This window comes from Apostichopus japonicus, chromosome 6, assembly GCF_037975245.1.
Source record: "Apostichopus japonicus isolate 1M-3 chromosome 6, ASM3797524v1, whole genome shotgun sequence".
In the NCBI taxonomy this organism is placed as follows: domain Eukaryota; kingdom Metazoa; phylum Echinodermata; class Holothuroidea; order Aspidochirotida; family Stichopodidae; genus Apostichopus; species Apostichopus japonicus.
In genome coordinates this window covers 1309118-1331995 of record NC_092566.1, presented here as the reverse complement: position 1 = coordinate 1331995, position 22878 = coordinate 1309118, and the positions used below count along the sequence as shown (strand labels likewise).

Genomic DNA, 22878 nt, shown 5'->3' with positions numbered 1-22878 from the left:
GCCGATTATGACCCCATTGGTGCCGATTATGACTGGGTCAGTCAGTTTCTCAGACTCAACTCTTCAGACTCAATACAAAACTCTTTGGAACGCAAAAAAAATATATCATTGTGGCATTACTCAAGTAATCTTTCGATACATTAGGCCTACAAGATGAGAAGGAAAGTTTGTTTTACGTACGAATATCATTTATTGTTTAACTATATGAAGTAAAGATATATATATTTTTAGTTTTAAGAATTTTAATAAGTATTAATACTTATTTATGAAACACTATACTATATCTATTTAGTGTCGGATTTAGACCGGGGGGGGGGGGCAGGAGCACAGGTTCGATGAGCCCTCATACACAGCAATTGAAATACACGGCAAAATTTACACATCAAAATCACTTTATAGCATGTAATTGGAACTGACAAGTTATACATATAAAGAAAGGCTTAATAAGTTATATATCTGAAGTAAATACATGTTTACACATGCAGCTAGCCTACCTCCAAGTAGATCTTCAGGTAAGACAAATTACAACTTAAAAAAAATAATACTAAAAGGAACTAAATTTTTAATTATTATATTTTTTGTATAGAGGGGACCTCTGGTAGAGGGCGGGGGGGGGGGGGGGAATCACCCATTTCCCCTATAAATCCGGCACTTCCTATACACTGGCGAGCCTCGAGCCGGCTGCATCACCATTTTACCCCGTAGAGGAGCATTTAAGAGATTTGTTTGTTTGTTTATTTGATTTTCCACAGATATAAATATGGAGGGAAGTCCTTTAAAAGCCAATACAGGCTTAACAAAGTCAAAGGACTCCCAAAAAAAAAGTATATACATAAATGAAAATATAATTAATGTCTTAATAAGGAATAATTTATGATTAAACAATATAAACGATGTATCAATACTGAGAAATTACTACATTTTTTAGCGTTTTTCTAAATGTTACTTTAGATGGTTTAGATTTTATAGTAGCATGTAAAAGAATTCCATGTCCTTATAGCACGATTCTTGAAACTTAACGTACCGAATGTTGTATTACATAAATTGTGGTGTGCTTGACCGGCACTTCTATAGTGCGGTGACTATGTATGGCGCTGTTAATAGTAAAGAAGTCATGAAAGGCTACAGAAAGTAAGCCATTCCAAGCCTTTTAAGAGAAATAATATTGCTAAATTTTAATAAGTTGAGCAATTTGAAAAGTGAGCTGGTGTGTTCACGATATTCAGTATGGGTTATATGACTTAACTTATTTTTTGCAGTGATCCCGAACCCACACAAGGAAGTATGACGTCATCAAAGACCCCCTTCCCCACATGCATGTAATGTACCACTAAATCCAAAAATTACATAGTTTTTCGCTAAAATTGAATGTGCGGCTGAGTTTATATCTGCATTTTACCTAATAGAATATCCTTCGGATTATTATATGATGTAGAACTACTCTTTCTCTATATACCCTCATATTACGATTGTAGTGATCCCGTACCTACACAAGGAAATATGACGTCATCAAATACACCTTTCCTCGCAAATAAAGTACCACTGAATTCGAAATTTACATAGTTTTTCATATAAATTGAATGTGTGGCTGAGTTTATATCTGCATTTTGCTTCATAGAATATCCTTCAAATTAATATAATGGCAATTGTACTCTTACTCCATACCCTCATGTAAAGAGTGGAGTGATCCCGTACCCACACAAGGAAATATGACGTAATAAATGACCCCTTCCTCACAACTGTTAGTACACTATAATTTCAAAGTCTACCTACGGAAAGCGAATGTTCGACTGAGTTTGTATTAGCATTTTGCCCTATAGAATATCCTCCGAATTTGTATATGTGGTAGCAATAGTCTTACTCTAATACTCTATACCCTCATGTAAATATTGGAGTGATCCCGTACCCATACAAGGATATATGACGTCGTAGGAGAACCCCTTCCTTACAAATAATTTGAGACTGTTTTGATAGTTGACGACTCATTCGTAGAAACCGATTAGGCTATAGATCTCCCTCGCAACTCTCTTGGTATATATGTCGATTTAAATCGATGATATGTCAAATTAAACTGGTATATGTCGATTTAAATCGGTAGAAGTTAATTTAAGCTGCTATAAACTGGTATATGTCGAAGGAAATTGGTATATGCCGATTTAAATCGGTATATGTCGATTCCCCACGATTTGAGACTGGTGGCTCGCCATATAATAGGGTGGGTTGTACCAGGGAGTTGTTATGGAAATCCCTGGTTCTCGGCCTATTGGCTAAGATCATGTGTAGTATATATCTGTTCCCTTCGGGAATGGTGATGCACACCTGACGATGATCACACAGTCACAGTCCCGATACAAGGGGACTGGGGCTGAGAGCGGATCAGTCGTTTGGTAGTTTGGTTTTCGTGCCCAGGTTCTTTCCTGGGTGACTTTTTCTTAAAAAGTATCCCTGGTTGTACAGCGTATACTACATACTACGGGAGAAACATAGATGAAGCTAGCTGTATAAAGAAGGAGGAACCCTGGCTACTGGGGCTGACGATCACGATACAGAAATTCGTGAATTTGGTACTGGATCAAGGTGACAGGTGTTTGTTGACATCCTTCTTTCATTCAATTTGAAGATTACGGCGCCATTTATTGAGATTTGTCTTCTTTCTCCGCGGCAGAAATGTAGACGCTATACGAGCTGGGTGAACGTTCAAGCTAAACGTTATATTAGTATTAGCCCACGCTTATTCCATTGTATCACATTTGGCAATTCCGCGAAATATAATATATACGCTATGCATAGCCCTACCAAATAACAGTAGACTAGCGTAAAGCTGAAGTTCCATAGATATTTTAGCTCAAATCTACTGCATACCATCCTATCCATTATGGTGCAGAACCTATTTTTAGTTTTGGACACCCTTTTGGAAGATGTACCATTTTAACATATAGCAATGGGGGGGGGGGGGGGGGCAAAGCCCACTTTACAAGACTCTCAAAGTATTCTTCATGAAAGTGATGTCAGGGGATGATGTACATTAGCAAAGTTAGACTAGGTTCAAATCATCACTATCCAGCCTTTTGTTGTGTTAGCTTTAATACTTACACTCTACATCTCCTCAACTAGCTGTTAGTGATTTGTTTTATATCCAGTTTAAAGAATGAATAAATATCCTCCATATTTTATTTTAAGCCAAATGAAACAAAGATTAGTACTTTAAGCATTTTTTTCTGACATCTGGGCTAAACTTACAGTTGCACTATTAGAGGATATATAATATTTTACAACGTTTTTCAATTTCATAATTATACACAGAATCTGACTGGCTTCTAGTGTATATCATATTGATTTATTTCCTTTGAAATTCAATCTCCAGTGGTCAATTTCATGAAAAGAAGACAAATAAGGAAAATAATTAAATATGAATTGGTATTTCGAGGGGATATAGCTTCTGCAAATAGTGTTTGCTCATGATTGAGAGCATGGTAGCCAATTGGCTAAGGCGTCGGACTTGTGATCCAAGGACTGCTGGTTCGATTCTTCCTAGTTCATTATGTTGTGTCCTTGGGCAAGATGCTTTATTTCAATTGCCTCTCTCCACCCAGGGGTTAAATGGGTACCTGTGAGGTAACTTGTCATTAAGCCCAGTATGTAACTGCAGCAGTCTAGAGGGGTTGCCTCTGGGACAAGTTATCATTAACCAGGGCTAGTATTAAGTCTGTAAAGCGCTTTGAAACCTATCGCTGGTATAAAGCGCTTTATAAATCAAACGTTATGATTAATATTTAGTGTGACCATTATATTGTAGACTTTGCAAATACTGATGAGAAATGAATGCAGATTTGATCAGCTGGAATATCTGAAAAAGATGTCACATTTTGCATGTTTTAGCAATCACTTCACTCTAATGATGTACAGCAACTTAAAAAGAATATGATCCAGTTCTAGTTTAGATTTATTGTTACCGATTTGCAACTTTTTCTGATTTTCCAGATTGTGATGAGTTTCTTCAAAAACCGTGGCAGCCTGGATCTCACTGCTGTGAGTGAGCAAAACCGGGTAAATGAGCCACCACCACTGAGCTGGGAAGACCCTCCTGAAGAGCCGACTGAATTCAGCAGACTAAGTGAAAATGATACTCCTAAACAAGAGTATAGCGATCTTCAAGATGACAACCAGGAAATGAATAGTGAGGAAGAAGGAGTCTCTTGGGCAAAGCTTAAGTTCACTGTCGATGATGAGGTGGGAAAATATTCATTTACGATTCATAGTTAAAACCTGTAGTAGCATGTTGCTTTAATAGGGTGGTGGTCCCTAGTGTTGTGCACCTACCGTATGGATATTATTTATGTAGCAAGTGGATGCCAACTACTTGAAGCTATGTAGTTCACAGCTTCAATAAAGCAGCATGTTTTTAGTGAATGAAAACATATCAGCTTACTGGTAGAACTTGAAAATGCTTGCACATTAGTTTATAAAGTTAACTGTCCAGGCAGTGTTAATACCCCAATGAAAAAATACTCCAATGAAAAATACAAGTTGAAGTTTGGCATCTTTGAATAGTCATGATTTGGTTATATTTTGGTGCTTCCGTTGTAGGTTAGTACCAGACTTACCTACTGTATAAGCACCTTTCCATAAATAAAAGACATCTTTGCAGTTTTATTTATAAGTACCAAGAAGAATGCAGGTAATGAAAACAAACACCAATGTGTGAACAGTTACTAAATTATGTGTAAATGTTTTCTTCAACTTTCTCACAAAATTGAGATTATAGGGTGTGGGATAACTTGCATATTTCCAAAAGTTGCTTGTTTAATGAGATTGTTCAAGAAAGGATACAGGTGACATTGCATTGGAAATTTGAACCAAAGCATGAAATTTTCTTCAAAACATTTGTCAGGTTAACATTTAACAGTCTTTAAAGGTTTGGTCACTCTACAGCATTCCATCTGTGAATATTTCACCTTAACTTTTGATGTTTGCTGGCCACTACTTACATTTCTATATATTACAGCTTATGAATTATGAAAAAGAGTTTGAAAAAGTACTTTTTTCTTTGTATCATTTATTATCTGCCTCTCAGGGTAGCGTTACTATGGTTGATGGAGATTTGTATCCACCATCTCAAGCGTCCTCTGTCTCTGAGGTTCGTTGCTGTAGCGATTGGCGAAGGACCTGTTCTTTAGGCTTCAGACCGTGGAGGACAAAGTATAATTCACTGCCTGATGATGCCACACTCTGCCAAAGGATAAAATATGGAACCATGTGCCCTCCTCACGGCCCCCTCGCAGTCATCTTCACCTGGGCTTGTTTGATATTCCTTCTTTGGGCGGTGCTGTTCAGTGTCCTTGACGATTTGGCTCTACCAGGCGGTCATATTTTTGCATTATATATCTTGGTTGTTGCCAGTATGGCAGCTGGAATCTTAGTGCAAAAGCTTTTTAGATTACCTCCATTACTAGGTAAATTTAACAGAGAATTATTCCATACAAATGGAATTTTTGTCATCAATATGGTCTGGTTTTCCATCATTTCATAATTTTACCATTTCGTGATAAAATAATCGTCTATTTTAAACTTCAAATTTTCAAAATATCTCCACTCATTCTGCATTTTTTAATTATTTTTTTATTTTTAAGTTGCACTAAAGTTTTAAATAATAGTGTTTCCTGTATGCCTAAAAGAATTACCTATTTCAGTTTCTGAGGTTATTGTTTTGTTTTCAAATAAATAATCTTCCTAGTTTATTATTAATCTCACAACTCAGATAGATGAACAGAAATCAGAAATACCTGTTAGAAAAGAACCCATTATAATGACATACTAGGTTAGAGAGCTTTATGATGCTATACTACAGTTTTCAAAAGGAATACTTTTAATTGTATGCCCCATTTCTACTAGAAATATTGTTTCCCAAATACAGGCCTAAATCAACCTACGTTCTGTTGTGTAATTCCAAGGATAATTCTGTATAAATGTGTGCGAGGGAAATGAAATGTTTGAGGATCAGCTGGACAGGTGGAGCAACATTATCAATGTTGTATTATGTAACTCTTGCAACCATATCATTGATGTTATATCTAATATGCAGGAGCTCAGACCATAAAAAGCATTTGATTGTATCTGTAAGCTAACTTCTCCTGTGATGTTAGATTAGATTGCCTCCATACATAGGTAGAGATGGTTGTGTTAATGTTGTCACATTCATGTTGTCTTCTCTCATGACAGGTATGCTTATTATGGGGTTTATCCTGTATAACGTTCCACACATTGATGTTGCCAAAGACATCTCACCCTCCTGGTCGTCCGTGCTTCGCAGTATGTCTCTTGTCATTATTCTGCTGAAGGCAGGGCTAGGAATCGATACTGTGGCTTTAAGGAAGCTGGGCTTCGTCTGTCTCCGGCTGTCATTCTTACCATGTCTAGCAGAAGCTTGCACCATCGCCGTGGTTGCGTACTTCATACTTCAGTTTCCATGGGATTGGGCTTTCATGCTAGGGTGAGTGACCAGAAACCAATAACCAGAAGATGTTGATGGTGGTGGTAGCATCAATTCATGCCCAAAGCTGATTATATAACTCAAAGCTTAAAATTCACAAAAATATTTCAGTGTCTAACATGAAACAGTTTTCTGCAAATTTCAGTGGTTCTAACCTTTCCATCCCATCTACACGTTTTCTGGTGTCGGAAAATCATTAAAGATGAGAATTGCTAATTGGTTCGTGCTGATGGTAGAATCCCTGTCAAGTATTTTAGTTAGGAACATATGAATATAGAACAGAGGCAAGGCAAACGAATAAGCTATGTTTTTGATAATTTTGAATGATCAGTATTGATCACAAACAATCCAAATCGACACATTATTCCTAGTTTTAGAAGAACCTTTTTTTGCAGTTTTACCATTTATGGAAACATCCATATTATCTGTGCCTTTCTATCTATGCCATCTGCATTAATATTATCTATGGCATTTTATACTAAGATAGTTGTAACAGCAACCTTAGCAATAAACTCAAAAAACCAAAATGCTTCTATTTCATGTCAGCCCTACAACAATTAACCAATCTTTGTCCAAATTCTGTCAACATTCTTGTCTGGTTTTTTTTTATGTTTCCACTTGTTATTGGAGTATAAAACATGTCCTTCTTATATAATTTATGTATTGTATGATTCTTAAAGTTTAAATTTAACCATACACTTCTTCCATTATCAATCAACTTTTAATAATTTAGTATTTCAGTCGTCTTCATATCTGCTATCCATTGATCTTTGATATCAGATTTATTGTTACTGCCCTGTCACCAGCTGTCGTGGTTCCATCTCTCTTGGATCTTCAAGATGAAGGAAGGGGAGTTGCTAAGGGCATCCCTACCCTGGGGGTGGCAGCATGCAGTCTAGATAACGTACTTGCCATTAGCGCTTTCGGTCTCGTCATGGGAATTTCATTTTCCTCAGGTTAGTAAGTTTTTGTCGTCAGGTGTTGCGTGCTTTATCAGACCTGCAGTACACTGCTGGAATATTGTGATCTTAAAGCAGTTTATGTTATTTGGTGACAAATTTGATCCCAACAAGGTTTTGCTTAGTCTAACAATACAATTATTATTATTAACACCATGGTGGCAATAGGGAGGCTCCCAAAGCATGTACAATAAATATCTGACGGTTACAATCTTTGTTTATCCTGGATCACTAAAACATCTGTAGAATTGTTTATATTTTCCGTTGTTATTCCCCCTTGGGTTCCCCTATGGATTTTTCAAGATTCTTATTTCGAGATTCTTATTTCAAGATTCTTATTTCAAGATTCTTATTTCATTCAAGATTCTTATTGCGTACAATTTGCAGTTGGTTTGTGTTCATCAATATGCATCAAACATTCCTCAAAACTGCATTTTCCCTGGAATTTCTTTCAGTCTAGTGTACCATGCTGCATTGGTCAAAGAAAACATTTACACACCTGAAAACAAAATCTGTTACTCTAGCATAGCAAACTATGATAGAATGATGTTCCCCTTCCCATCGCCCTCCCTCTTTTACAAGAAACAAATAAACAAAACTCTAGAAAATGACTATTAATTTGTGAGACAAATGTTTCTGCTTTGACCTAAACATTTGTGAGAAGCAAATAATTCTGTATTGAACTACAACTAATACTGTTATACCTATACATACACCTGGTAGGGGTTGTAATTAGAATAAAATTCAAGGCAAATATTACCTGACTTGGTAAGAGTGAACAAAACATTACAAACTAAATGTATGCAAAGATGCAGTTTGAAAATGATACCAAGGCTACTAGATGCTGATCCAACAACTCTTTGCAATTAAATGCGTGGTTTTTAAATATGGAAATAAAAAGACAGACCAGGTTTAACCAATTTGATTAAGATGGAATAGATTTTCTGTGTAAACCACTAGAGTAACTATCCAGAATTAAACCAAACACGAAATTGATTTCTTTCTCGATTTTTCTCCGCAATTTCAGGTAATATTTATTTCAACATCTTTCGAGGACCCATCGAGGTAGTCATGGGTCTTGCCTATGGATTTCTAGTCGGTGTCTTGCTGTGGTATTTTCCTGCTGAGACAGAGGTAATTTTTATCTTATTCTCTCTGCTTTCTTTTGTAGCTTTGTGGTGAGGGATGGGAGAGAGGAGAAGGATGGGGGGGGTGTACCTGTCTTACCAGTAAAACTTCTTTTGCATCTAATTATGCTGTTGAGGTTCATTTCTTTTTCGTAGAAAACCCTTACTGCTATTTTCTTTGTAATCATGTACAAGTGTATGGTACTCCTGTCCATCATTGATTCCATTTTGATATTGTCATCTTTATCATTTATAAATTTACCCTCCACCAGTCTTGTAGTGAATCCCCTACTGGTATTCTGTCATTGCTGCTGATACTTCTTTCTTGTGATGTCTCATTTAAATCAGCTGGTTCTATATAAAGGATGATTTTGCCCAAAAATTAATTATGATATATTGTAGACTGTTAGAAAGACATTGCTGTCAATCCAGGTTGTATTTCTATAAAACTTTTAATTTTTGAGAAATGATGCTGTAAATAGCTGTGGTACATCAGTTAAAGTAACTCGATGATATGAAACAATGGATTAACATTAATGTCTGCACTGAGGAGCTGATGACATCATCAGGCTAGCCCTTAAAGGAGCCTTCCAGAGTTTTAGCACATTTAAAGGTGAATATCTTGAAAACCATGATAAAGCTTATGGATCACAAGTATTGCCAGGTGACTAATTTCATTTTGAGGCCACTTCCTGAACTCAATTAATAGTATATACTGTAGAGACATTACTATTGTTCAGATGTTTGTTTTACTCGGACTGTGACATATCAAGACTGAATTTCTGCCGATGGGCATTTCTGTAATTACTAGATCAAAATGCAGCTGTAAATCATTGATTTATCTCAATATTCTGCTTCGAGTAATTCCCTTCTGAGTCTGGTAGTTGAAGTTTTGTTTTTCCCCCTTTTGATGAAGGATAAATAATTTGTTTATCTTACAGAATAATGTAGGGGGTAAACGTACCATTCTGCTTCTCAGCGGGGGCATCTTTGCCATCTTTGGTAGTAATGCTGCTAACTTTCCTGGAGCAGGGGCTCTAGGGTGTATCACCCTTGCGGTAGTGGCATCTTACAAATGGAAAAATGCTAAGGTATGTAAAAGACCTACCTACTGTACGTATTGCTATAAAGGTACAGATTCGTACACCAAGTGTAGTATTTTTGCATTAAAATTTGCTAAACTTCTTGATTCAGTAACATGCTATGGCATTCTTCCAAAATTGTTTGTTGAAAATCTATCCTGGTAAGTCTTGTAGACACAAATGCATTCCATTCTTAGTGATAAATAGAAGATATTGAATCAATTTACAACATTTGAGCATTTCACCTTATCGATCAATAACCGCTTGGATCAATTTCTTGTATTTTTAGCCTTCATTCCTAGCTGAAAGCAAAAGGAATCTATCGGATAGTAATTTGTGTATGTGTGTCTGGGGGTTTGTGTACAAACAGACAATAACTAAAAATTACATTGTTTGCTTATAACCTCGTACTTGCTAAGTCGCCCTACCTTAGTCATTGAGATCAACTGCGGTTAAAGTTAAAAATATTCTCAAATATGGTAAATTAGTATGAAGATGCACCAAATTGAGTATAATAGGCCTAGATTTTTTGGGCAAAGTTAAACAGTGGTCAAAATATAAACAACTCCAGGAGTAAAGCTATGATGAACTTGCAGTCAACAAAAGTCAAACTTTGAAATATCTCTTGTACACATTTTAAATCCCTTGTTCTTGTATAATTAGTGGCAAGGAATCACTAAGCCGCTTGGCACTCTGGTTAGTTTATCCTCAAATTTTGATATTTAACTTCTTGCTGAAAATTTTATAGACGGTTGGTTTCCTAGAGTTAAATTTTTTATAAGGCAGAACTCTATTTTAAATAATTGATGCCGGGTGAGAATCAGTTTTCAATGATAGGATTTACTGCATTTTTCCTACTTCACGCACGGTGCTGCTCTTTGAACTTGCATTACGCACTTGTATTTGTCCCAGTGACTATCTTCAATTTCTGTGACAGTTACGCAGGCATAAGTGGGCAAATATTCCTGAACGGTGCTGCTCGATTGGCTATTGGCCGATGAAATACAGTGGAATCTTTGAAATTACGTTCTCAAGTGTTCGCTATGTGAAACTAGTGTTGTTGAGTGTGACTCCCTACCACAGTGGCAGTACTGTGACACTACCATGAAAGTTGTGTTAATAGGTTAACTATTGCATTTACTTCCCAGCCAGTTCAAAGCAGTTTGATCCCCATTTCACTTAACTTTGGAGACCATCAACACCAGTTGAAGGACTCATGTGCTCATTGTCATTAAGAAACAAACGTACAAGCTGAATGTGAGTGTGATATTGAGTTAACAGTATGACACAAGTACTTCTAGCAATTGTATAATCTGTACCAGAAGGCTTCAATGACAGTATTTACAGTGTTCTAATTCATCTTTGAAATCACCAGATTTGTAAGGAGTTCTATTGTGGTGCTTAAATTCATTCAGTCGGCCTGTTTGTTTGTTAAAATGTTAGGCAATGTGTCACAGAAATCAACTGTTTTTTGTTTTCTTGATATTATAATACTTTTGTAATTGACGTCTTTTCATTTGGCACCCATTTTAACCCCCTAATGACCCTCCCTTGACCTCATATTATACCTCAACAACTACTTCATTTACTCCACCACCTATCTGTCATTCCTGCTTCCACATCCTTTACCCTCTCGCTCTTTTCTACATGTTCCTTTCAGCAACAATTAATCCATTCCATCCCCTGGGTATTAGTAACTTGTGTATATCTTCAATGTGTCAGTCTTCTGCCTTTGATCGCTGCTATTTCGGTCTACATGTTTTTTTTACCTGAATAGTCTTTTTTTAGCAGATAATCAAGCTCTTAAGTAGCTTTCCTCTGCCTTCAACACTTTACATTTCTACCTACACCCCAGGCTCTTCCTGCCATTAAGTTCTTTAAATCCTGTTGCTAAGGCCCTAATGTCAATGTCTTTACTGATTTTCTGTTCGGTATTCCTAACCACTCGAGTGGATTGATAGAGTCTATTGCCATGGTCTCAATTTATCTGTGAACCCTGCACATTCTCTGAGTGACTTCTGGCAGTGCTTAACACTTGGCCGGTTTTTGTAAAAGGTTCTGGAAACTGATTTGCAAACAGAAACATCGTCCTTAAGAGTAGGTAGAACTGTATGGATCCAAGAAGCTCAAAGTTACAAATTCAGCCTCCACGATAAACATTATATTCCAACATATTATTGCGGGTGTTTTTTTAGGGTTATTTTAATGCAGTCTGATAAGAAGTTGATAACTAGTAACACCTTTCGTTTCTCTTTTTCTCCTTTTTTATTGTACTTGTTGTTGTTTACAAATAAACAGAATTTGAATTGGGCTAAGTTTAACTTTGAATTAAGAAAATCAATTGTTATGAGTTTACAAATTAAGTTAAGTGGTTTAAAATAGTTCAAATTATTTCAATCAATCTTCCAATCAGTCACTTTTCAATTAATTTGTTTTTTTTTTCTTCAAAATTAAGATTGATTTATTGACTTGAATACAGATGAAGGAGTAAGTTAAGATAATAAAAAGTACATCACAAAATTGTTATGTTGATATTTTCCCAGGTCAAAGTTCAGCAAGTGATTAGCCTTCTGTGGGTGATATTTGAACCTATCCTATACGGCCTGATAGGTGCAGCCATCCACATAGACTACCTGAACGGATCCACAGTTGGTAAGTTGAAATCTGTATCCCTCTTTTAGTTTAGTTTAGTAATTCCTAATAATTAGCTAGTTAGAAAAGCCAATGGACGTTCATTTAAAAGTCTATCCATGTGATGAGTTTGGATTGACAGTGGCTTGTACCAAGCCTTCTCTTTTCAATGAGTTTTCAGAGAGTTACAAGGCAGGTATGTTTGGCGCACCCATTCTTGGTCCCGGGACCACCAGTTAATACCCCCATCTGATGCAGAAGGTTGTACCTCACCATCTGAGCACTTTCTCAAATACTAAGGGAGGTGACTGCACCCCTTCCCCCCCCCCCCGCTCCCCCCATTCATCATCACTGCTGTGAACAAGGTTGTTTCAAAACCATTGAACGAACAGAACCAAACCCCAATTCCCAATTTGTAAACCAGAAATACCAAAATCCATGGAACATTCCACTTCACAACACTGCCAAACAGCAATTCTGATAGGTCAGCAAAAAATCTTGTCAATTGTGATGATTTCAACTGTGAACCTAATGATTATGGCATGGGGGAGTGGAGAGGGGGGGGGGTAAGGGACACTAACATTTACACCACGCACCTAACTTTAGCAGGATCTTCACCGTAGATTTAGAAAGATTTGTCATACATGACTGACTGACTTGTTAATAACTTGTTAATTAGGAGCAGCCATGCAGACGGTTGCGACCATATCTATATCCTAGATGGGGGAATATCCAGTCATGTGTGAATGTTATATGGCTTGATCAGACTGATGCAAAATGCACAGCCGATTTAATATCTTCTTCTGCTTGCTTCGATGATAGTATAGTTATAATTGTCAGAAACAAAATCATGGAGGGTGTGTCTGTTATCTTGTCACATCATTTGACTTATGATATGAGGAAGAACTTATCAAATGTCATATGGATGAGTCTCTTACATTACTTCAAGTTCCTTCACTGAATAGAAATTTAATGCCTAGCTAGCTATGAGGCAATTTGGCTCCTTGGGTTACTGTTTAGCTCTCTGGTTTGCTATAAGTCGTGGATGTAGCTGCAAGTCGTGAGGGTGCCTCTGTTAATAAACATTGCAGGAGTGAGTTTCTTTGGTAGAAGACAATAAATGAAACAATCCATTTGACGTTGTTTAGCAGGGTCGATTTCTTACTTTTATTTCTAGAATCATTTACCTTGGGAAAACGTCTCCACATAGGTCATCAGACAGTGAAGAGACCTTTTTTTTTTTATTTCATAGATTTTTAAATTATTTATTTCTGTAATTTTGTGGCATTTTCCGCTTATTGCAGATATAACTCAGAAATGTTCAGTCAGTTTATTTATTACTTTCTTTGCTCCAAAATATTTTATTGTAAATGTATAAAACAGTAGGAAATTCCATTTGTTTGTTATTTTGTATGACGTATCAGGCAGTGATAAAGATCATTTCAAACAGGAAATTGTTTATCTGTTGTTAGTTTCCAAATCCATAAATGGAATATTGATTATGTCTCTAGGGGACATTTCATTGCTTAAATGTCACTGCCTCGATACATGTGTTTTAAAGCAGTTGTCAGTATTTAATGCCTAAACTACAGAACTATGTTTAACATTAATGTTTAACAATCCACACCAGTCTTGTAAGCAACTTTCTTTTACAAATGTTTCCTCTGTTCCTTTTCCAAAAGAGCAGCCTTACTATAAACTCATGCTGTGATACTTCAAATGCAAATTTAGGTCAGGGTCCAAGGCACCTTCAATTTAAAGTGCTGTTGGCCTAGGTTAAAGTTAAGCAACTTTTGTGCCCGATGCACCTGTAATGTGCTGCTGGTCCACGTTAAAATTTAGGCCAGGGCCCGATGCACCTGTAATTAAAAGTGCTGCTGGCCTAGGTTAAAGTGTTGTTTGGCTTAAAAGTATACAAGTTCTAGGAATTACATATAAACAAAACAAGGTGTATTTTGTGGTTTTGTACATAAGATACATTTCTACATTGTAAACACATCCAGCTTTTTTTCAAGTTGTATTTTGCATCAGTTGATTTACAAGCCAATGAATAAGAGTATTAAACCATATTGTCCTTTCATTTGCTAGTCTTTGCAGATGATGCTGTATTCAAAGTGAGGGAGGGGAGGGGGCAGGTAGGGACTAGCTATTAGTGGTTCCTTTAAGCATTGAGTATGCCAATGTGGCAAAACCAATTTGTGAGACATTGCACCTCAAATCATTGCTTTAACAGTTGAACATTATATCATGTGTCGTCTTGCGTAGGAGGGGATGTTTTTCTCACATACAGATCAGTAAAATAAATCTTTGTTTTGTAGTCTTTCACTTTGGATAATTTATGTCCTGCTGGTCGTAGGTGGTGGATTTCTTAGTAATTGGGGTCATATATCCCTCGGGGAGACATTTGGGACACTTTTTTGTCTCAGCGGGGAGCAAATGAGGTGTCCGAGGCATTGTTTTGATTGCTCTTTGCGTTGAGAGACACAATGTAGTGTCACTGAATTAAAGGCGATATGTCACACTTAGTATTGTTATATGAGAAAACAGTAACTCTTTTGTTATCCATCATTATTTAGGTGACTAAACCAATATATTTATAAAAAAACTCAGCAAAAATATCTGTCAACATTACAGGTAAAATTCCTAACAAATTTGGTATCAGATCTGGTCGGCAAATTCAGGCTATATACTGGCTAAATGCCAGTGGATTGTGCCATTTTGCTGGTAAAATAAAAATGGCACAGGCAATTTTCTGCCAGTAGATATTCTTTTCTAAATACATGACAAGTCAGTTAACAATTGTCAATCTGCATGATTTCTATAAAATAACAAATATTCTCAAAAACCTGTACAGTAAACTGATGTTTGATGCAATTCTGGGAAATGCAAGTTAAACTTGTTTATTAGCCAGTAGATGTTCTTAAGCACTGGCAGTCTTGAGCAAGTGGCTAACACTCAGTTGCGGAGCATCCAAGCAGTTGGGGGGGGGGGGCTGATGCCCCCCTGACAGACTCAAATGGACTGCTGGCGCCCTTATCAACTTTTTACCACATTTTACTTATTCACGATTATTGACTCTTTTAGTTGCGCTCTCATCTATCTATTGCCATTTGTCACATTTTGTTGGTGTAATTTTGTGACAAAATTGCTTCAACGAAAGTCTTTAATTTATCTGCACTTCGGTTGTACGACACTATTTCCAAGAACTGTACATGGTTTTTATTTATATTTAGACGATACACCACACGCAGTGGCTAAAATAGTATAATAAACACCAAACTTTAAGTCAGCATGCAGTGTACGTTACACGCCGCTCCATGATCAGTGTGTTGATTAGGGTTAGGCACAACAAGCATTGTGTCAGGGCTACGAAAACATGAGCACCCACAAAGATACCACAGGGATTGTGATTAAGTGCATGTACTTTCAACACCCATATAAACTTCAGAGTTGTCACGAACGGCGATGACACCTATTTATTCTTCGTTTATTTTCAAATTAGCAAGGCTCGGAAAGGTCATTCCCGGCGATCTTGGGAGTATCTTTACTCAAAAAATTTCTGTACGCTCCGCTCCAACCTGTGGTGGCGCTACGCTTAGATAGTGTCGAAAGCGCCCCTACAGACCATTCTCCCCCCCCCCTCCCGACCAATTCCCCTAGCTCCACCCTCTGCTAAAACTTGTGAAATTCTAGGCCTGCATATGTACTAGTCGGTAAATACCATTTTGAACCTTTCTTTTGGATTACAGGTCTTGGTCTTGTGGTGATATTCATCGGTGTCGTGGTTAGAATCATCGTCACTATATTTGTGACGTCTTTCTCTGGTCTGACAACCAAAGAAAGGGTCTTTCTAGCAATAGCCTGGCTTCCGAAAGCAACAGTACAGGTGAGGAATTGACTTTTTTTTACATTTTTTGACAACTGTCCAGTGGAGGAATGTTTTTTTATAATTTTTTTGACAAGATAAATGAGTATGTGTCAAAGTAAGTTGGCCTTACATTTTGATTCTAGCAGGATCTTCTTCAAAGGCTAAGAGAAGAGGATCCTGCTAGGATCAAAACGTCAGGCCAACTTAATTTTACACATTCTCCTACACAGGCTCTCTAGTGGATAAGCAGTTTGCTAACAGTTTTATTTTATTTTATTAAGATGAATGAGTGAGATATTATTACTATCCCACATATTCATTTCAGAACTTGTTGAAACAAGTTTCCCAGCTCCCTTAGAAAGAGTTGGGCCTGGCATACCAGGCACTTAGGGCTTTAAATGTTCACATTTAATAATGATTAAAGTTTCATAATACAGAAAAGTTAGAAGGCGTTTATATTTTTATCCTAGAAGGATCTTCTTTGGAGGGGGACTGATCGCAAAAAAAAATTTAAAAAATTGTTTTTAATTTCGAGAGCAATGGCCTATTGTTCATAGACAAGGTAAAAACTATTCCTTTCCTTTCAAATTGTGTCCTGTGCTCGTTTTGTGCCAATCTGCCTCTCTCTAACTCAACACAGGCTTTTTGCAGTAGATGAGCAGTTTGTTAACTTTTTTTTTCTCTCTCTATTTGAAAATTCCTTAATGAGAACCTGTGTTAATGGGGATTGAAACAAAACCAATGGATGTTCTTAATTGTGTATGCAAAAGAGGTTAAGTACCCTACAAAAGCTATTAAATGTAATATGCTGGTGGAAAATAATGGAAAAGGGCAAAGAAACTTTAGGCTACAATGAGATTCAAGCCAGTGACCACCTCAGGGTTATTTTATGTTATTATCAGGGCAAAGTTTTCCAATGTATATGTATATCTATTTATATGTTAAATGCAATGTACACTACATGAGATGTATGTGTAGGTTTGGTGAATAGAATACCAGCTTTAGGCCAGTGAAACTCCCCTGTGGGTGGATCATATGCCTTCCACTAATTGTTGTATTATTTCAGTATCTCCAATGTTATGGAGGACGATATTAATTTATCATTTTATCTATTTGTGGGGTATTTACGAAACATTTACAAAAAAGAAAATATCTACGAAACAACAATCTGAATTTGATATAAACAACTAGTCGTCCGCTGAACACCTGTGAAGCTAATTCTGGTTTTTTTAAATAGATTTTTGGTCATCCTGATTGGACCATTGTTAAAATTTGTACTGGTTAGTGATATATAAAACACACATATATATATATATATATATAGATAAACCCAATATGCTTATATATTATAAGCATTTTTGTAAAGCTCACACTTAAACCCTCAAAATATCAATAGATTGATCGATTAATCAATCATCTTGATCTTCTCATAATTTTATTCTACTATAAACAGGCAGCTCTTGGTCCTGTGGCTTTAGATACAGTGGTCAGAGAAGGTCTCACTGAGCTGGAGCTCTATGCTGTCCAAGTAAGTGGTATTCTAAAATGTACATTTCTCAGGTGGTATTCTTAAATCTACATTTCTCAGGTGGTATTCTTAAATCTACATTTCTCAGGTGATATTCTTAAATCTACATTTCTCAGGTGGTATGCTTAAATCTACATTTCTCAGGTGGTATTCTTAAATCTACATTTCTCAGGTGATATTCTTAAATCTACATTTCTCAGGTGGTATGCTTAAATCTACATTTCTCAGGTGGTATGCTTAAATCTACATTTCTCAGGTGGTATTCTTAAATCTACATTTCTCAGGTGGTATTCTTAAATCTACATTTCTCAGGTGGTATTCTTAAATCTTCATTTCTCAGGTGGTATTCTTAAATCTACCTTTCTCAGGTGGTATTCTTAAATCTACATTTCTCAGGTGGTATTCTTAAATCTACATTTCTCAGGTGGTATTCTTAAATCTACATTTCTCAGGTGGTATTCTTAAATCTACATTTCTCAGGTGGTATTCTTAAATCTACATTTCTCAGGTGGTATTCTTAAATCTACATTTCTCAGGTGGTATTCTTAAATCTACATTTCTCAGGTGGTATTCTTAAATCTACATTTCTCAGGTGGTATCTTAAATCTTCATTTCTCAGGTGGTATTCTTAAATCTACATTTCTCAGGTGGTATTCTTAAATCTACATTTCTCAGGTGGTATTCTTAAATCTACCTTTCTCAGGTGGTATTCTTAAATCTACATTTCTCAGGTGGTATTCTTAAATCTACATTTCTCAGGTGGTATTCTTTAATCTACATTTCTCAGGTGGTATTCTTAAATCTACATTTCTCAGGTGGTATGCTTAAATCTACATTTCTCAGGTGGTATTCTTTAATCTACATTTCTCAGGTGGTATGCTTAAATCTACCTGTCTCAGGTGGTATTCTAAAATCTACATTTCTCAGGTGGTATTCTTAAATCTACATTTCTCAGGTGGTATTCTTAAATCTACATTTCTTAGGTGGTATTCTTAAATCTACATTTCTCAGGTGGTATTCTTAAATCTACATTTCTCAGGTGGTATTCTTAAATCTACATTTCTCAGGTGGTATTCTTAAATCTACATTTCTCAGGTGGTATTCTTAAATCTACATTTCTCAGGTGGTATTCTTAAATCTACATTTCTCAGGTATGTACAAATACTACAATGTACCACTACATACAGTACAATACTGAAGTGTAAAGGATAGTTAATCATATATCATCTCTTCCACATTATCGTAATGATGACATGCTTCTATGCATATTTTTCCCAAAAATTCAATTGAAAAAGAATGTCCACTCTTTTCCTTATGCTATCTTGAAATCAAAGGGCAAAAATTGTTGTGTTTGCATCACAAAACTGTTCTTGTCTCATTGTTTGTGGATTAAATTTCAAATATTTCATAATGATATGATTGTAAGGTTCCTCTCAACATTGAAAGTGATGATTAGGTCAGGATGGGTATAGGTTTGTGCCTGTTTGTATTTGGAATACAAGGCCACGTATCACTCTCTCTTCGTCAGTGAGATGTAGCTTGTTTCACATTGCACAATAGAACAATGTAATAAGTCACCATGGCAACAAAAGGTATGCTGCAGATACTACAAAATCCTACTGTTGCAAAGGAGGAATGAACATCTGGCAATAGAAATTAGCTTTGCAGAACAGCATTGCCTACTGTGTGAAATTGTATAGATGAGTCTTATGCAGCTTGGCTGCAGTTATGCTGCAGCTCCCTCAGCATCTGGCTATCGACACATTCTGTATAGTATTCTTAATAATAATAAATGATACTTATATAGCGCCAAATCAGTAGACAAAATTCACTGCTCAAGGCGCTTTACAGAGAAAGCAAATTAATTTACAAAAGAACAAGCGAAAAGATGGGTCTTAAGTAGACTTTTGAATGTAGAAAGTTTAGAGCATGTTCGAATGTGATCTGGTAACTTGTTCCAGAGATAAGAGCCAGAGTATTCAAAGCTTCTGTAACCATAGGTCTTCAAGCGTGGTTTAGGAATAGTTAAATACAGTTTGTTGGAGGAAAGAAGTGTGCGAGTTGGAATATGGGAGCCAATGAAGTTCCTTCAGAAGTGGAGTGGTATGGCATTTTCTTCCCTTCCTTTTCACAATATGGGCAGCAGTGTTTTGGATCTTTTGAAGTTTCTGGATGGTCGAATCAGGAAGGCCGAATAAAAGTGAATTTAGAAAGTCAAACTTTGATGTTACAAACGCATGGACCAGTATCTCGCAAGTCTTATTATCGAGGTAATTCCTCATCAGACTGATTTTCCTCAGTTGCCAATTAGCAGAACGACAGAGATTAGTATTCTTATGAAAGAGATTAAATTCTTATGTTGTATAACAAGAAGACTTCACCACAAAACAAAGGAAAAGATGACTTAAAGTTTGTTTTTATTTTTTTCTGCCAGCTTCTAACAATAGCAGTATTATCAATCTTGGCCACCGCCCCCATAGGGGCAGCTCTCATCTCGGTTGGAGGTAAGAAGCTACTCGAGAAGTCATCAACGGAACAAATGGAACTGGAGGAGATGAGCCGAGATGCAGAGAGTTGCACGCCGTCTGCATCTGAAGGATGACTCAGTGTAGATTATGTTGAAGGTAAGGATAAATGGCATAATTTATTGCGTTATGGCCTACAGGGTAGACTACTGTTATGTAATAGTGAAATGTTTAAATGTATTGCAGAGAGCCTTGTACCAGGATGGTCTGGTGTAGACAGTTTGAAGGGCAAGAGGATAATGGCTAAAAGTATGGAAGAGCCTTGTAACCATGATGGCCAGCAATTGTAATAGTAAAATATCTTGAGGTATGGTAGAGCATCGGAACCATGATGGCCACAATTGTAATAGTAAAATATCTCTTTGGTAATAACTAGCATCCTCTTTTCCCATTTGCTTCAGGAAATTTTGCCCTCTTGTTATCTAAAAGAGAAAGTGCCATTTTGCCTAAAACATTTCTAATTAAAAGAGTTCAATGTCGTTGAACACTTAAAAAGAGATTAAGTAATTAAAATGTTCTCATTCACTGAAAGAAACCCTATCAAGTACTGAAATTTGTGCTGTGCATGCTCAGAGGATCCATGTGTGGTTTACCCCCTCAAATCAACATCACAGATCTCGCAGGCTCCTCTGCCACCCCCCCCCACCCCTCCTGCCCACCCCCTGGTCAGCTGCCATAACTTTATGGACCCTTGATTGTTGTTTTCAACTCACACATGTTTTCTTTAATATCGATGAAGCTGCAATTATTTGGGACTTGTTGTTAAAGCTTGCTGAGTACTGGTTCAGCTGCTATGTGGATCGATTATCTGTTGAAAGGCAAATTAGCAGAAAAGCAGAAAATGTTGCTATCATTAATATTAAGTATGCTTAATAGTACACTCCTTGTAGGATTGTAAAATGTCATGAAATATTTACAGGATCTAGACACTTGACATTTCCATTTTAAAACAAAGTATCTTTAATATCAAGCTGCTAAGACTGATATTTTAAGAAAGGTCACTTATTACAAAATCCAACAAAGTATGTTTGATGTGGAACCACTAACAATTTTGTATGGTTGTTAATGAATATAAGAGTCGTTTTTTCCCTTTTAGCAGAATAAGGAAGAAAGGATTAAAGAGAAATGTTTTAAACTTTGCTTTCTTTATTCAATACATTTTTCGTTCTTGTGAAGTAAAATTCCCATAATTGATAACAGTCATGCTCTCATGTCCACAAAATAGTTTTCAGCCTTCCACCAAGAGTTGTCATGACAATGTAGTTATGGCGCACTCTCATGTGACACTCTGTGAATGTTTTAGCAGTATTTGTTTTTTCTTCTTTTTTATTGATGATTATTTGGATCATTTTTCACATTTTGATAAAATCCTGGTAGGTAACATTATCTCTCACCTACAGACTGCTTGTCTGGTAAAAAGGAGAAGTCTCGCAGCTGTAAACCAACCTGAGAATGTGTGGGAGGAATTACTTTAAAGCAGCATTTGTAACAAATTTCTGGTTGATTTTTCCAAACTAGAAGTCATTCCTTATTCAAAAGAAAGATTGCACTTGTCGAAAGTAAGAAACCATGTTAACTGTTTCACGCCAGGAATGTTGAATCAAATCAAAAGTTGTTCGAAATCAATTAACAAAATTCCTTTAAGATTCATTAACATTGAAGGAACCACATTGCCAATCACTCAGCTTCAAGCTTTGTATCCCTTTCAAGATGCTGACTGGAAAAGAATTCACCAAGTCTTGAAAATAAGCCAAGATAATTAATGAAATAGAAACAGCAACATGAAAGAAAAACAGAAAAAAATAAAACGACCGAAACGAAAGAACACATTTGGTTGTTATTTCTGAACAGAAAGAGGAAGTGTCTGAAAATGTTTGCTTTTGCTAAATGAAAACAAACAGATTATATGACGTGAATGTTGACACGTCCAGCCAATGAACTGCACTTTTTTGTGGGACATCAATATCCAAAACCATCGCAAAACTGATTAAAGTCACCCCAAAGGGCAGCTTTGAGAAATTTTACCGGCCGTCTCTTGATCAATCTTGACTTCTCCTAGAGCTTGTGCAACTGTGGTAGTTTGTTAAACATCATTTTGAATATGTTTTGGAAGTTATAATGAATAACAGTTTTCATGTTACATTAAACAAGTTTTTCCCTTGGAAAAGCTCAGCAACAGTCATTTTTGTCCGCCGGAAAATTAATTTAAAAAAAACTGCCTTTGATTATTATGGACGGTACTTTTGTCTTGCCATAGTTTGAGCAGTTTTACCAGTTTAACAAAATGGCTGACTCTATTTTGTGAACAAACTATCTTAAAATGAGTTTTAATATCATTATTATTACTAGGCTTTCATGACAATATTTTTGGTTCACTCACTTACCTAGTTACCATGGTGATGCACTGTAGTTCAATAAATTCACACAAATTGAGAAAAAAAGCCCAAAACTTTAATCCTTGTTTTTTTTATAATCATAATATTTGATTTCATAAAATTATATATATGTATATAAAAGAAATGAATTACAAGCTCAGAAGTAAAACCCAGGGACAAATTTTAATATGTTAGACAAAAACCTGTCACTTCTTAGTAAACTTTGTACTTAGACGTCAGTTTGTATTCCACTTGGGGTAAACAACAAAGATATTAAAAACAATTATCAATAC

General features: G+C 36.3%; 1 protein-coding gene across 5 annotated transcripts in view; it reads left to right on the top strand.

Moving 5' to 3' along the window:
- The first annotated feature begins 2275 nt into the window (after positions 1–2275).
- LOC139968601 (sodium/hydrogen exchanger 9B2-like) overlaps positions 2276–22878 on the top strand; it is a 54112-nt gene continuing 33509 nt past the window's right edge. The window contains exons 1-12 of one of the 5 annotated variants that reach the window (XM_071972757.1): positions 2276–2584; positions 3982–4230; positions 5075–5453; positions 6220–6490; positions 7271–7446; positions 8477–8583; positions 9518–9667; positions 12202–12310; positions 16039–16175; positions 17611–17685; positions 20120–20309; positions 21611–22408. In XM_071972757.1, the coding sequence (XP_071828858.1) occupies positions 3988–4230; positions 5075–5453; positions 6220–6490; positions 7271–7446; positions 8477–8583; positions 9518–9667; positions 12202–12310; positions 16039–16175; positions 17611–17685; positions 20120–20287 (1815 nt within the window). In that variant the 5' untranslated portion in view covers positions 2276–2584; positions 3982–3987 and the 3' untranslated portion in view covers positions 20288–20309; positions 21611–22408. Of the gene's footprint in view, positions 2690–3981; positions 4231–5074; positions 5454–6219; positions 6491–7270; positions 7447–8476; positions 8584–9517; positions 9668–12201; positions 12311–16038; positions 16176–17610; positions 17686–20119; positions 20310–21610; positions 22409–22878 lie in introns of those variants that run through there. The other 4 variants (XR_011793508.1, XM_071972759.1, XM_071972758.1 and 1 more) reach the window with 4 other exon arrangements.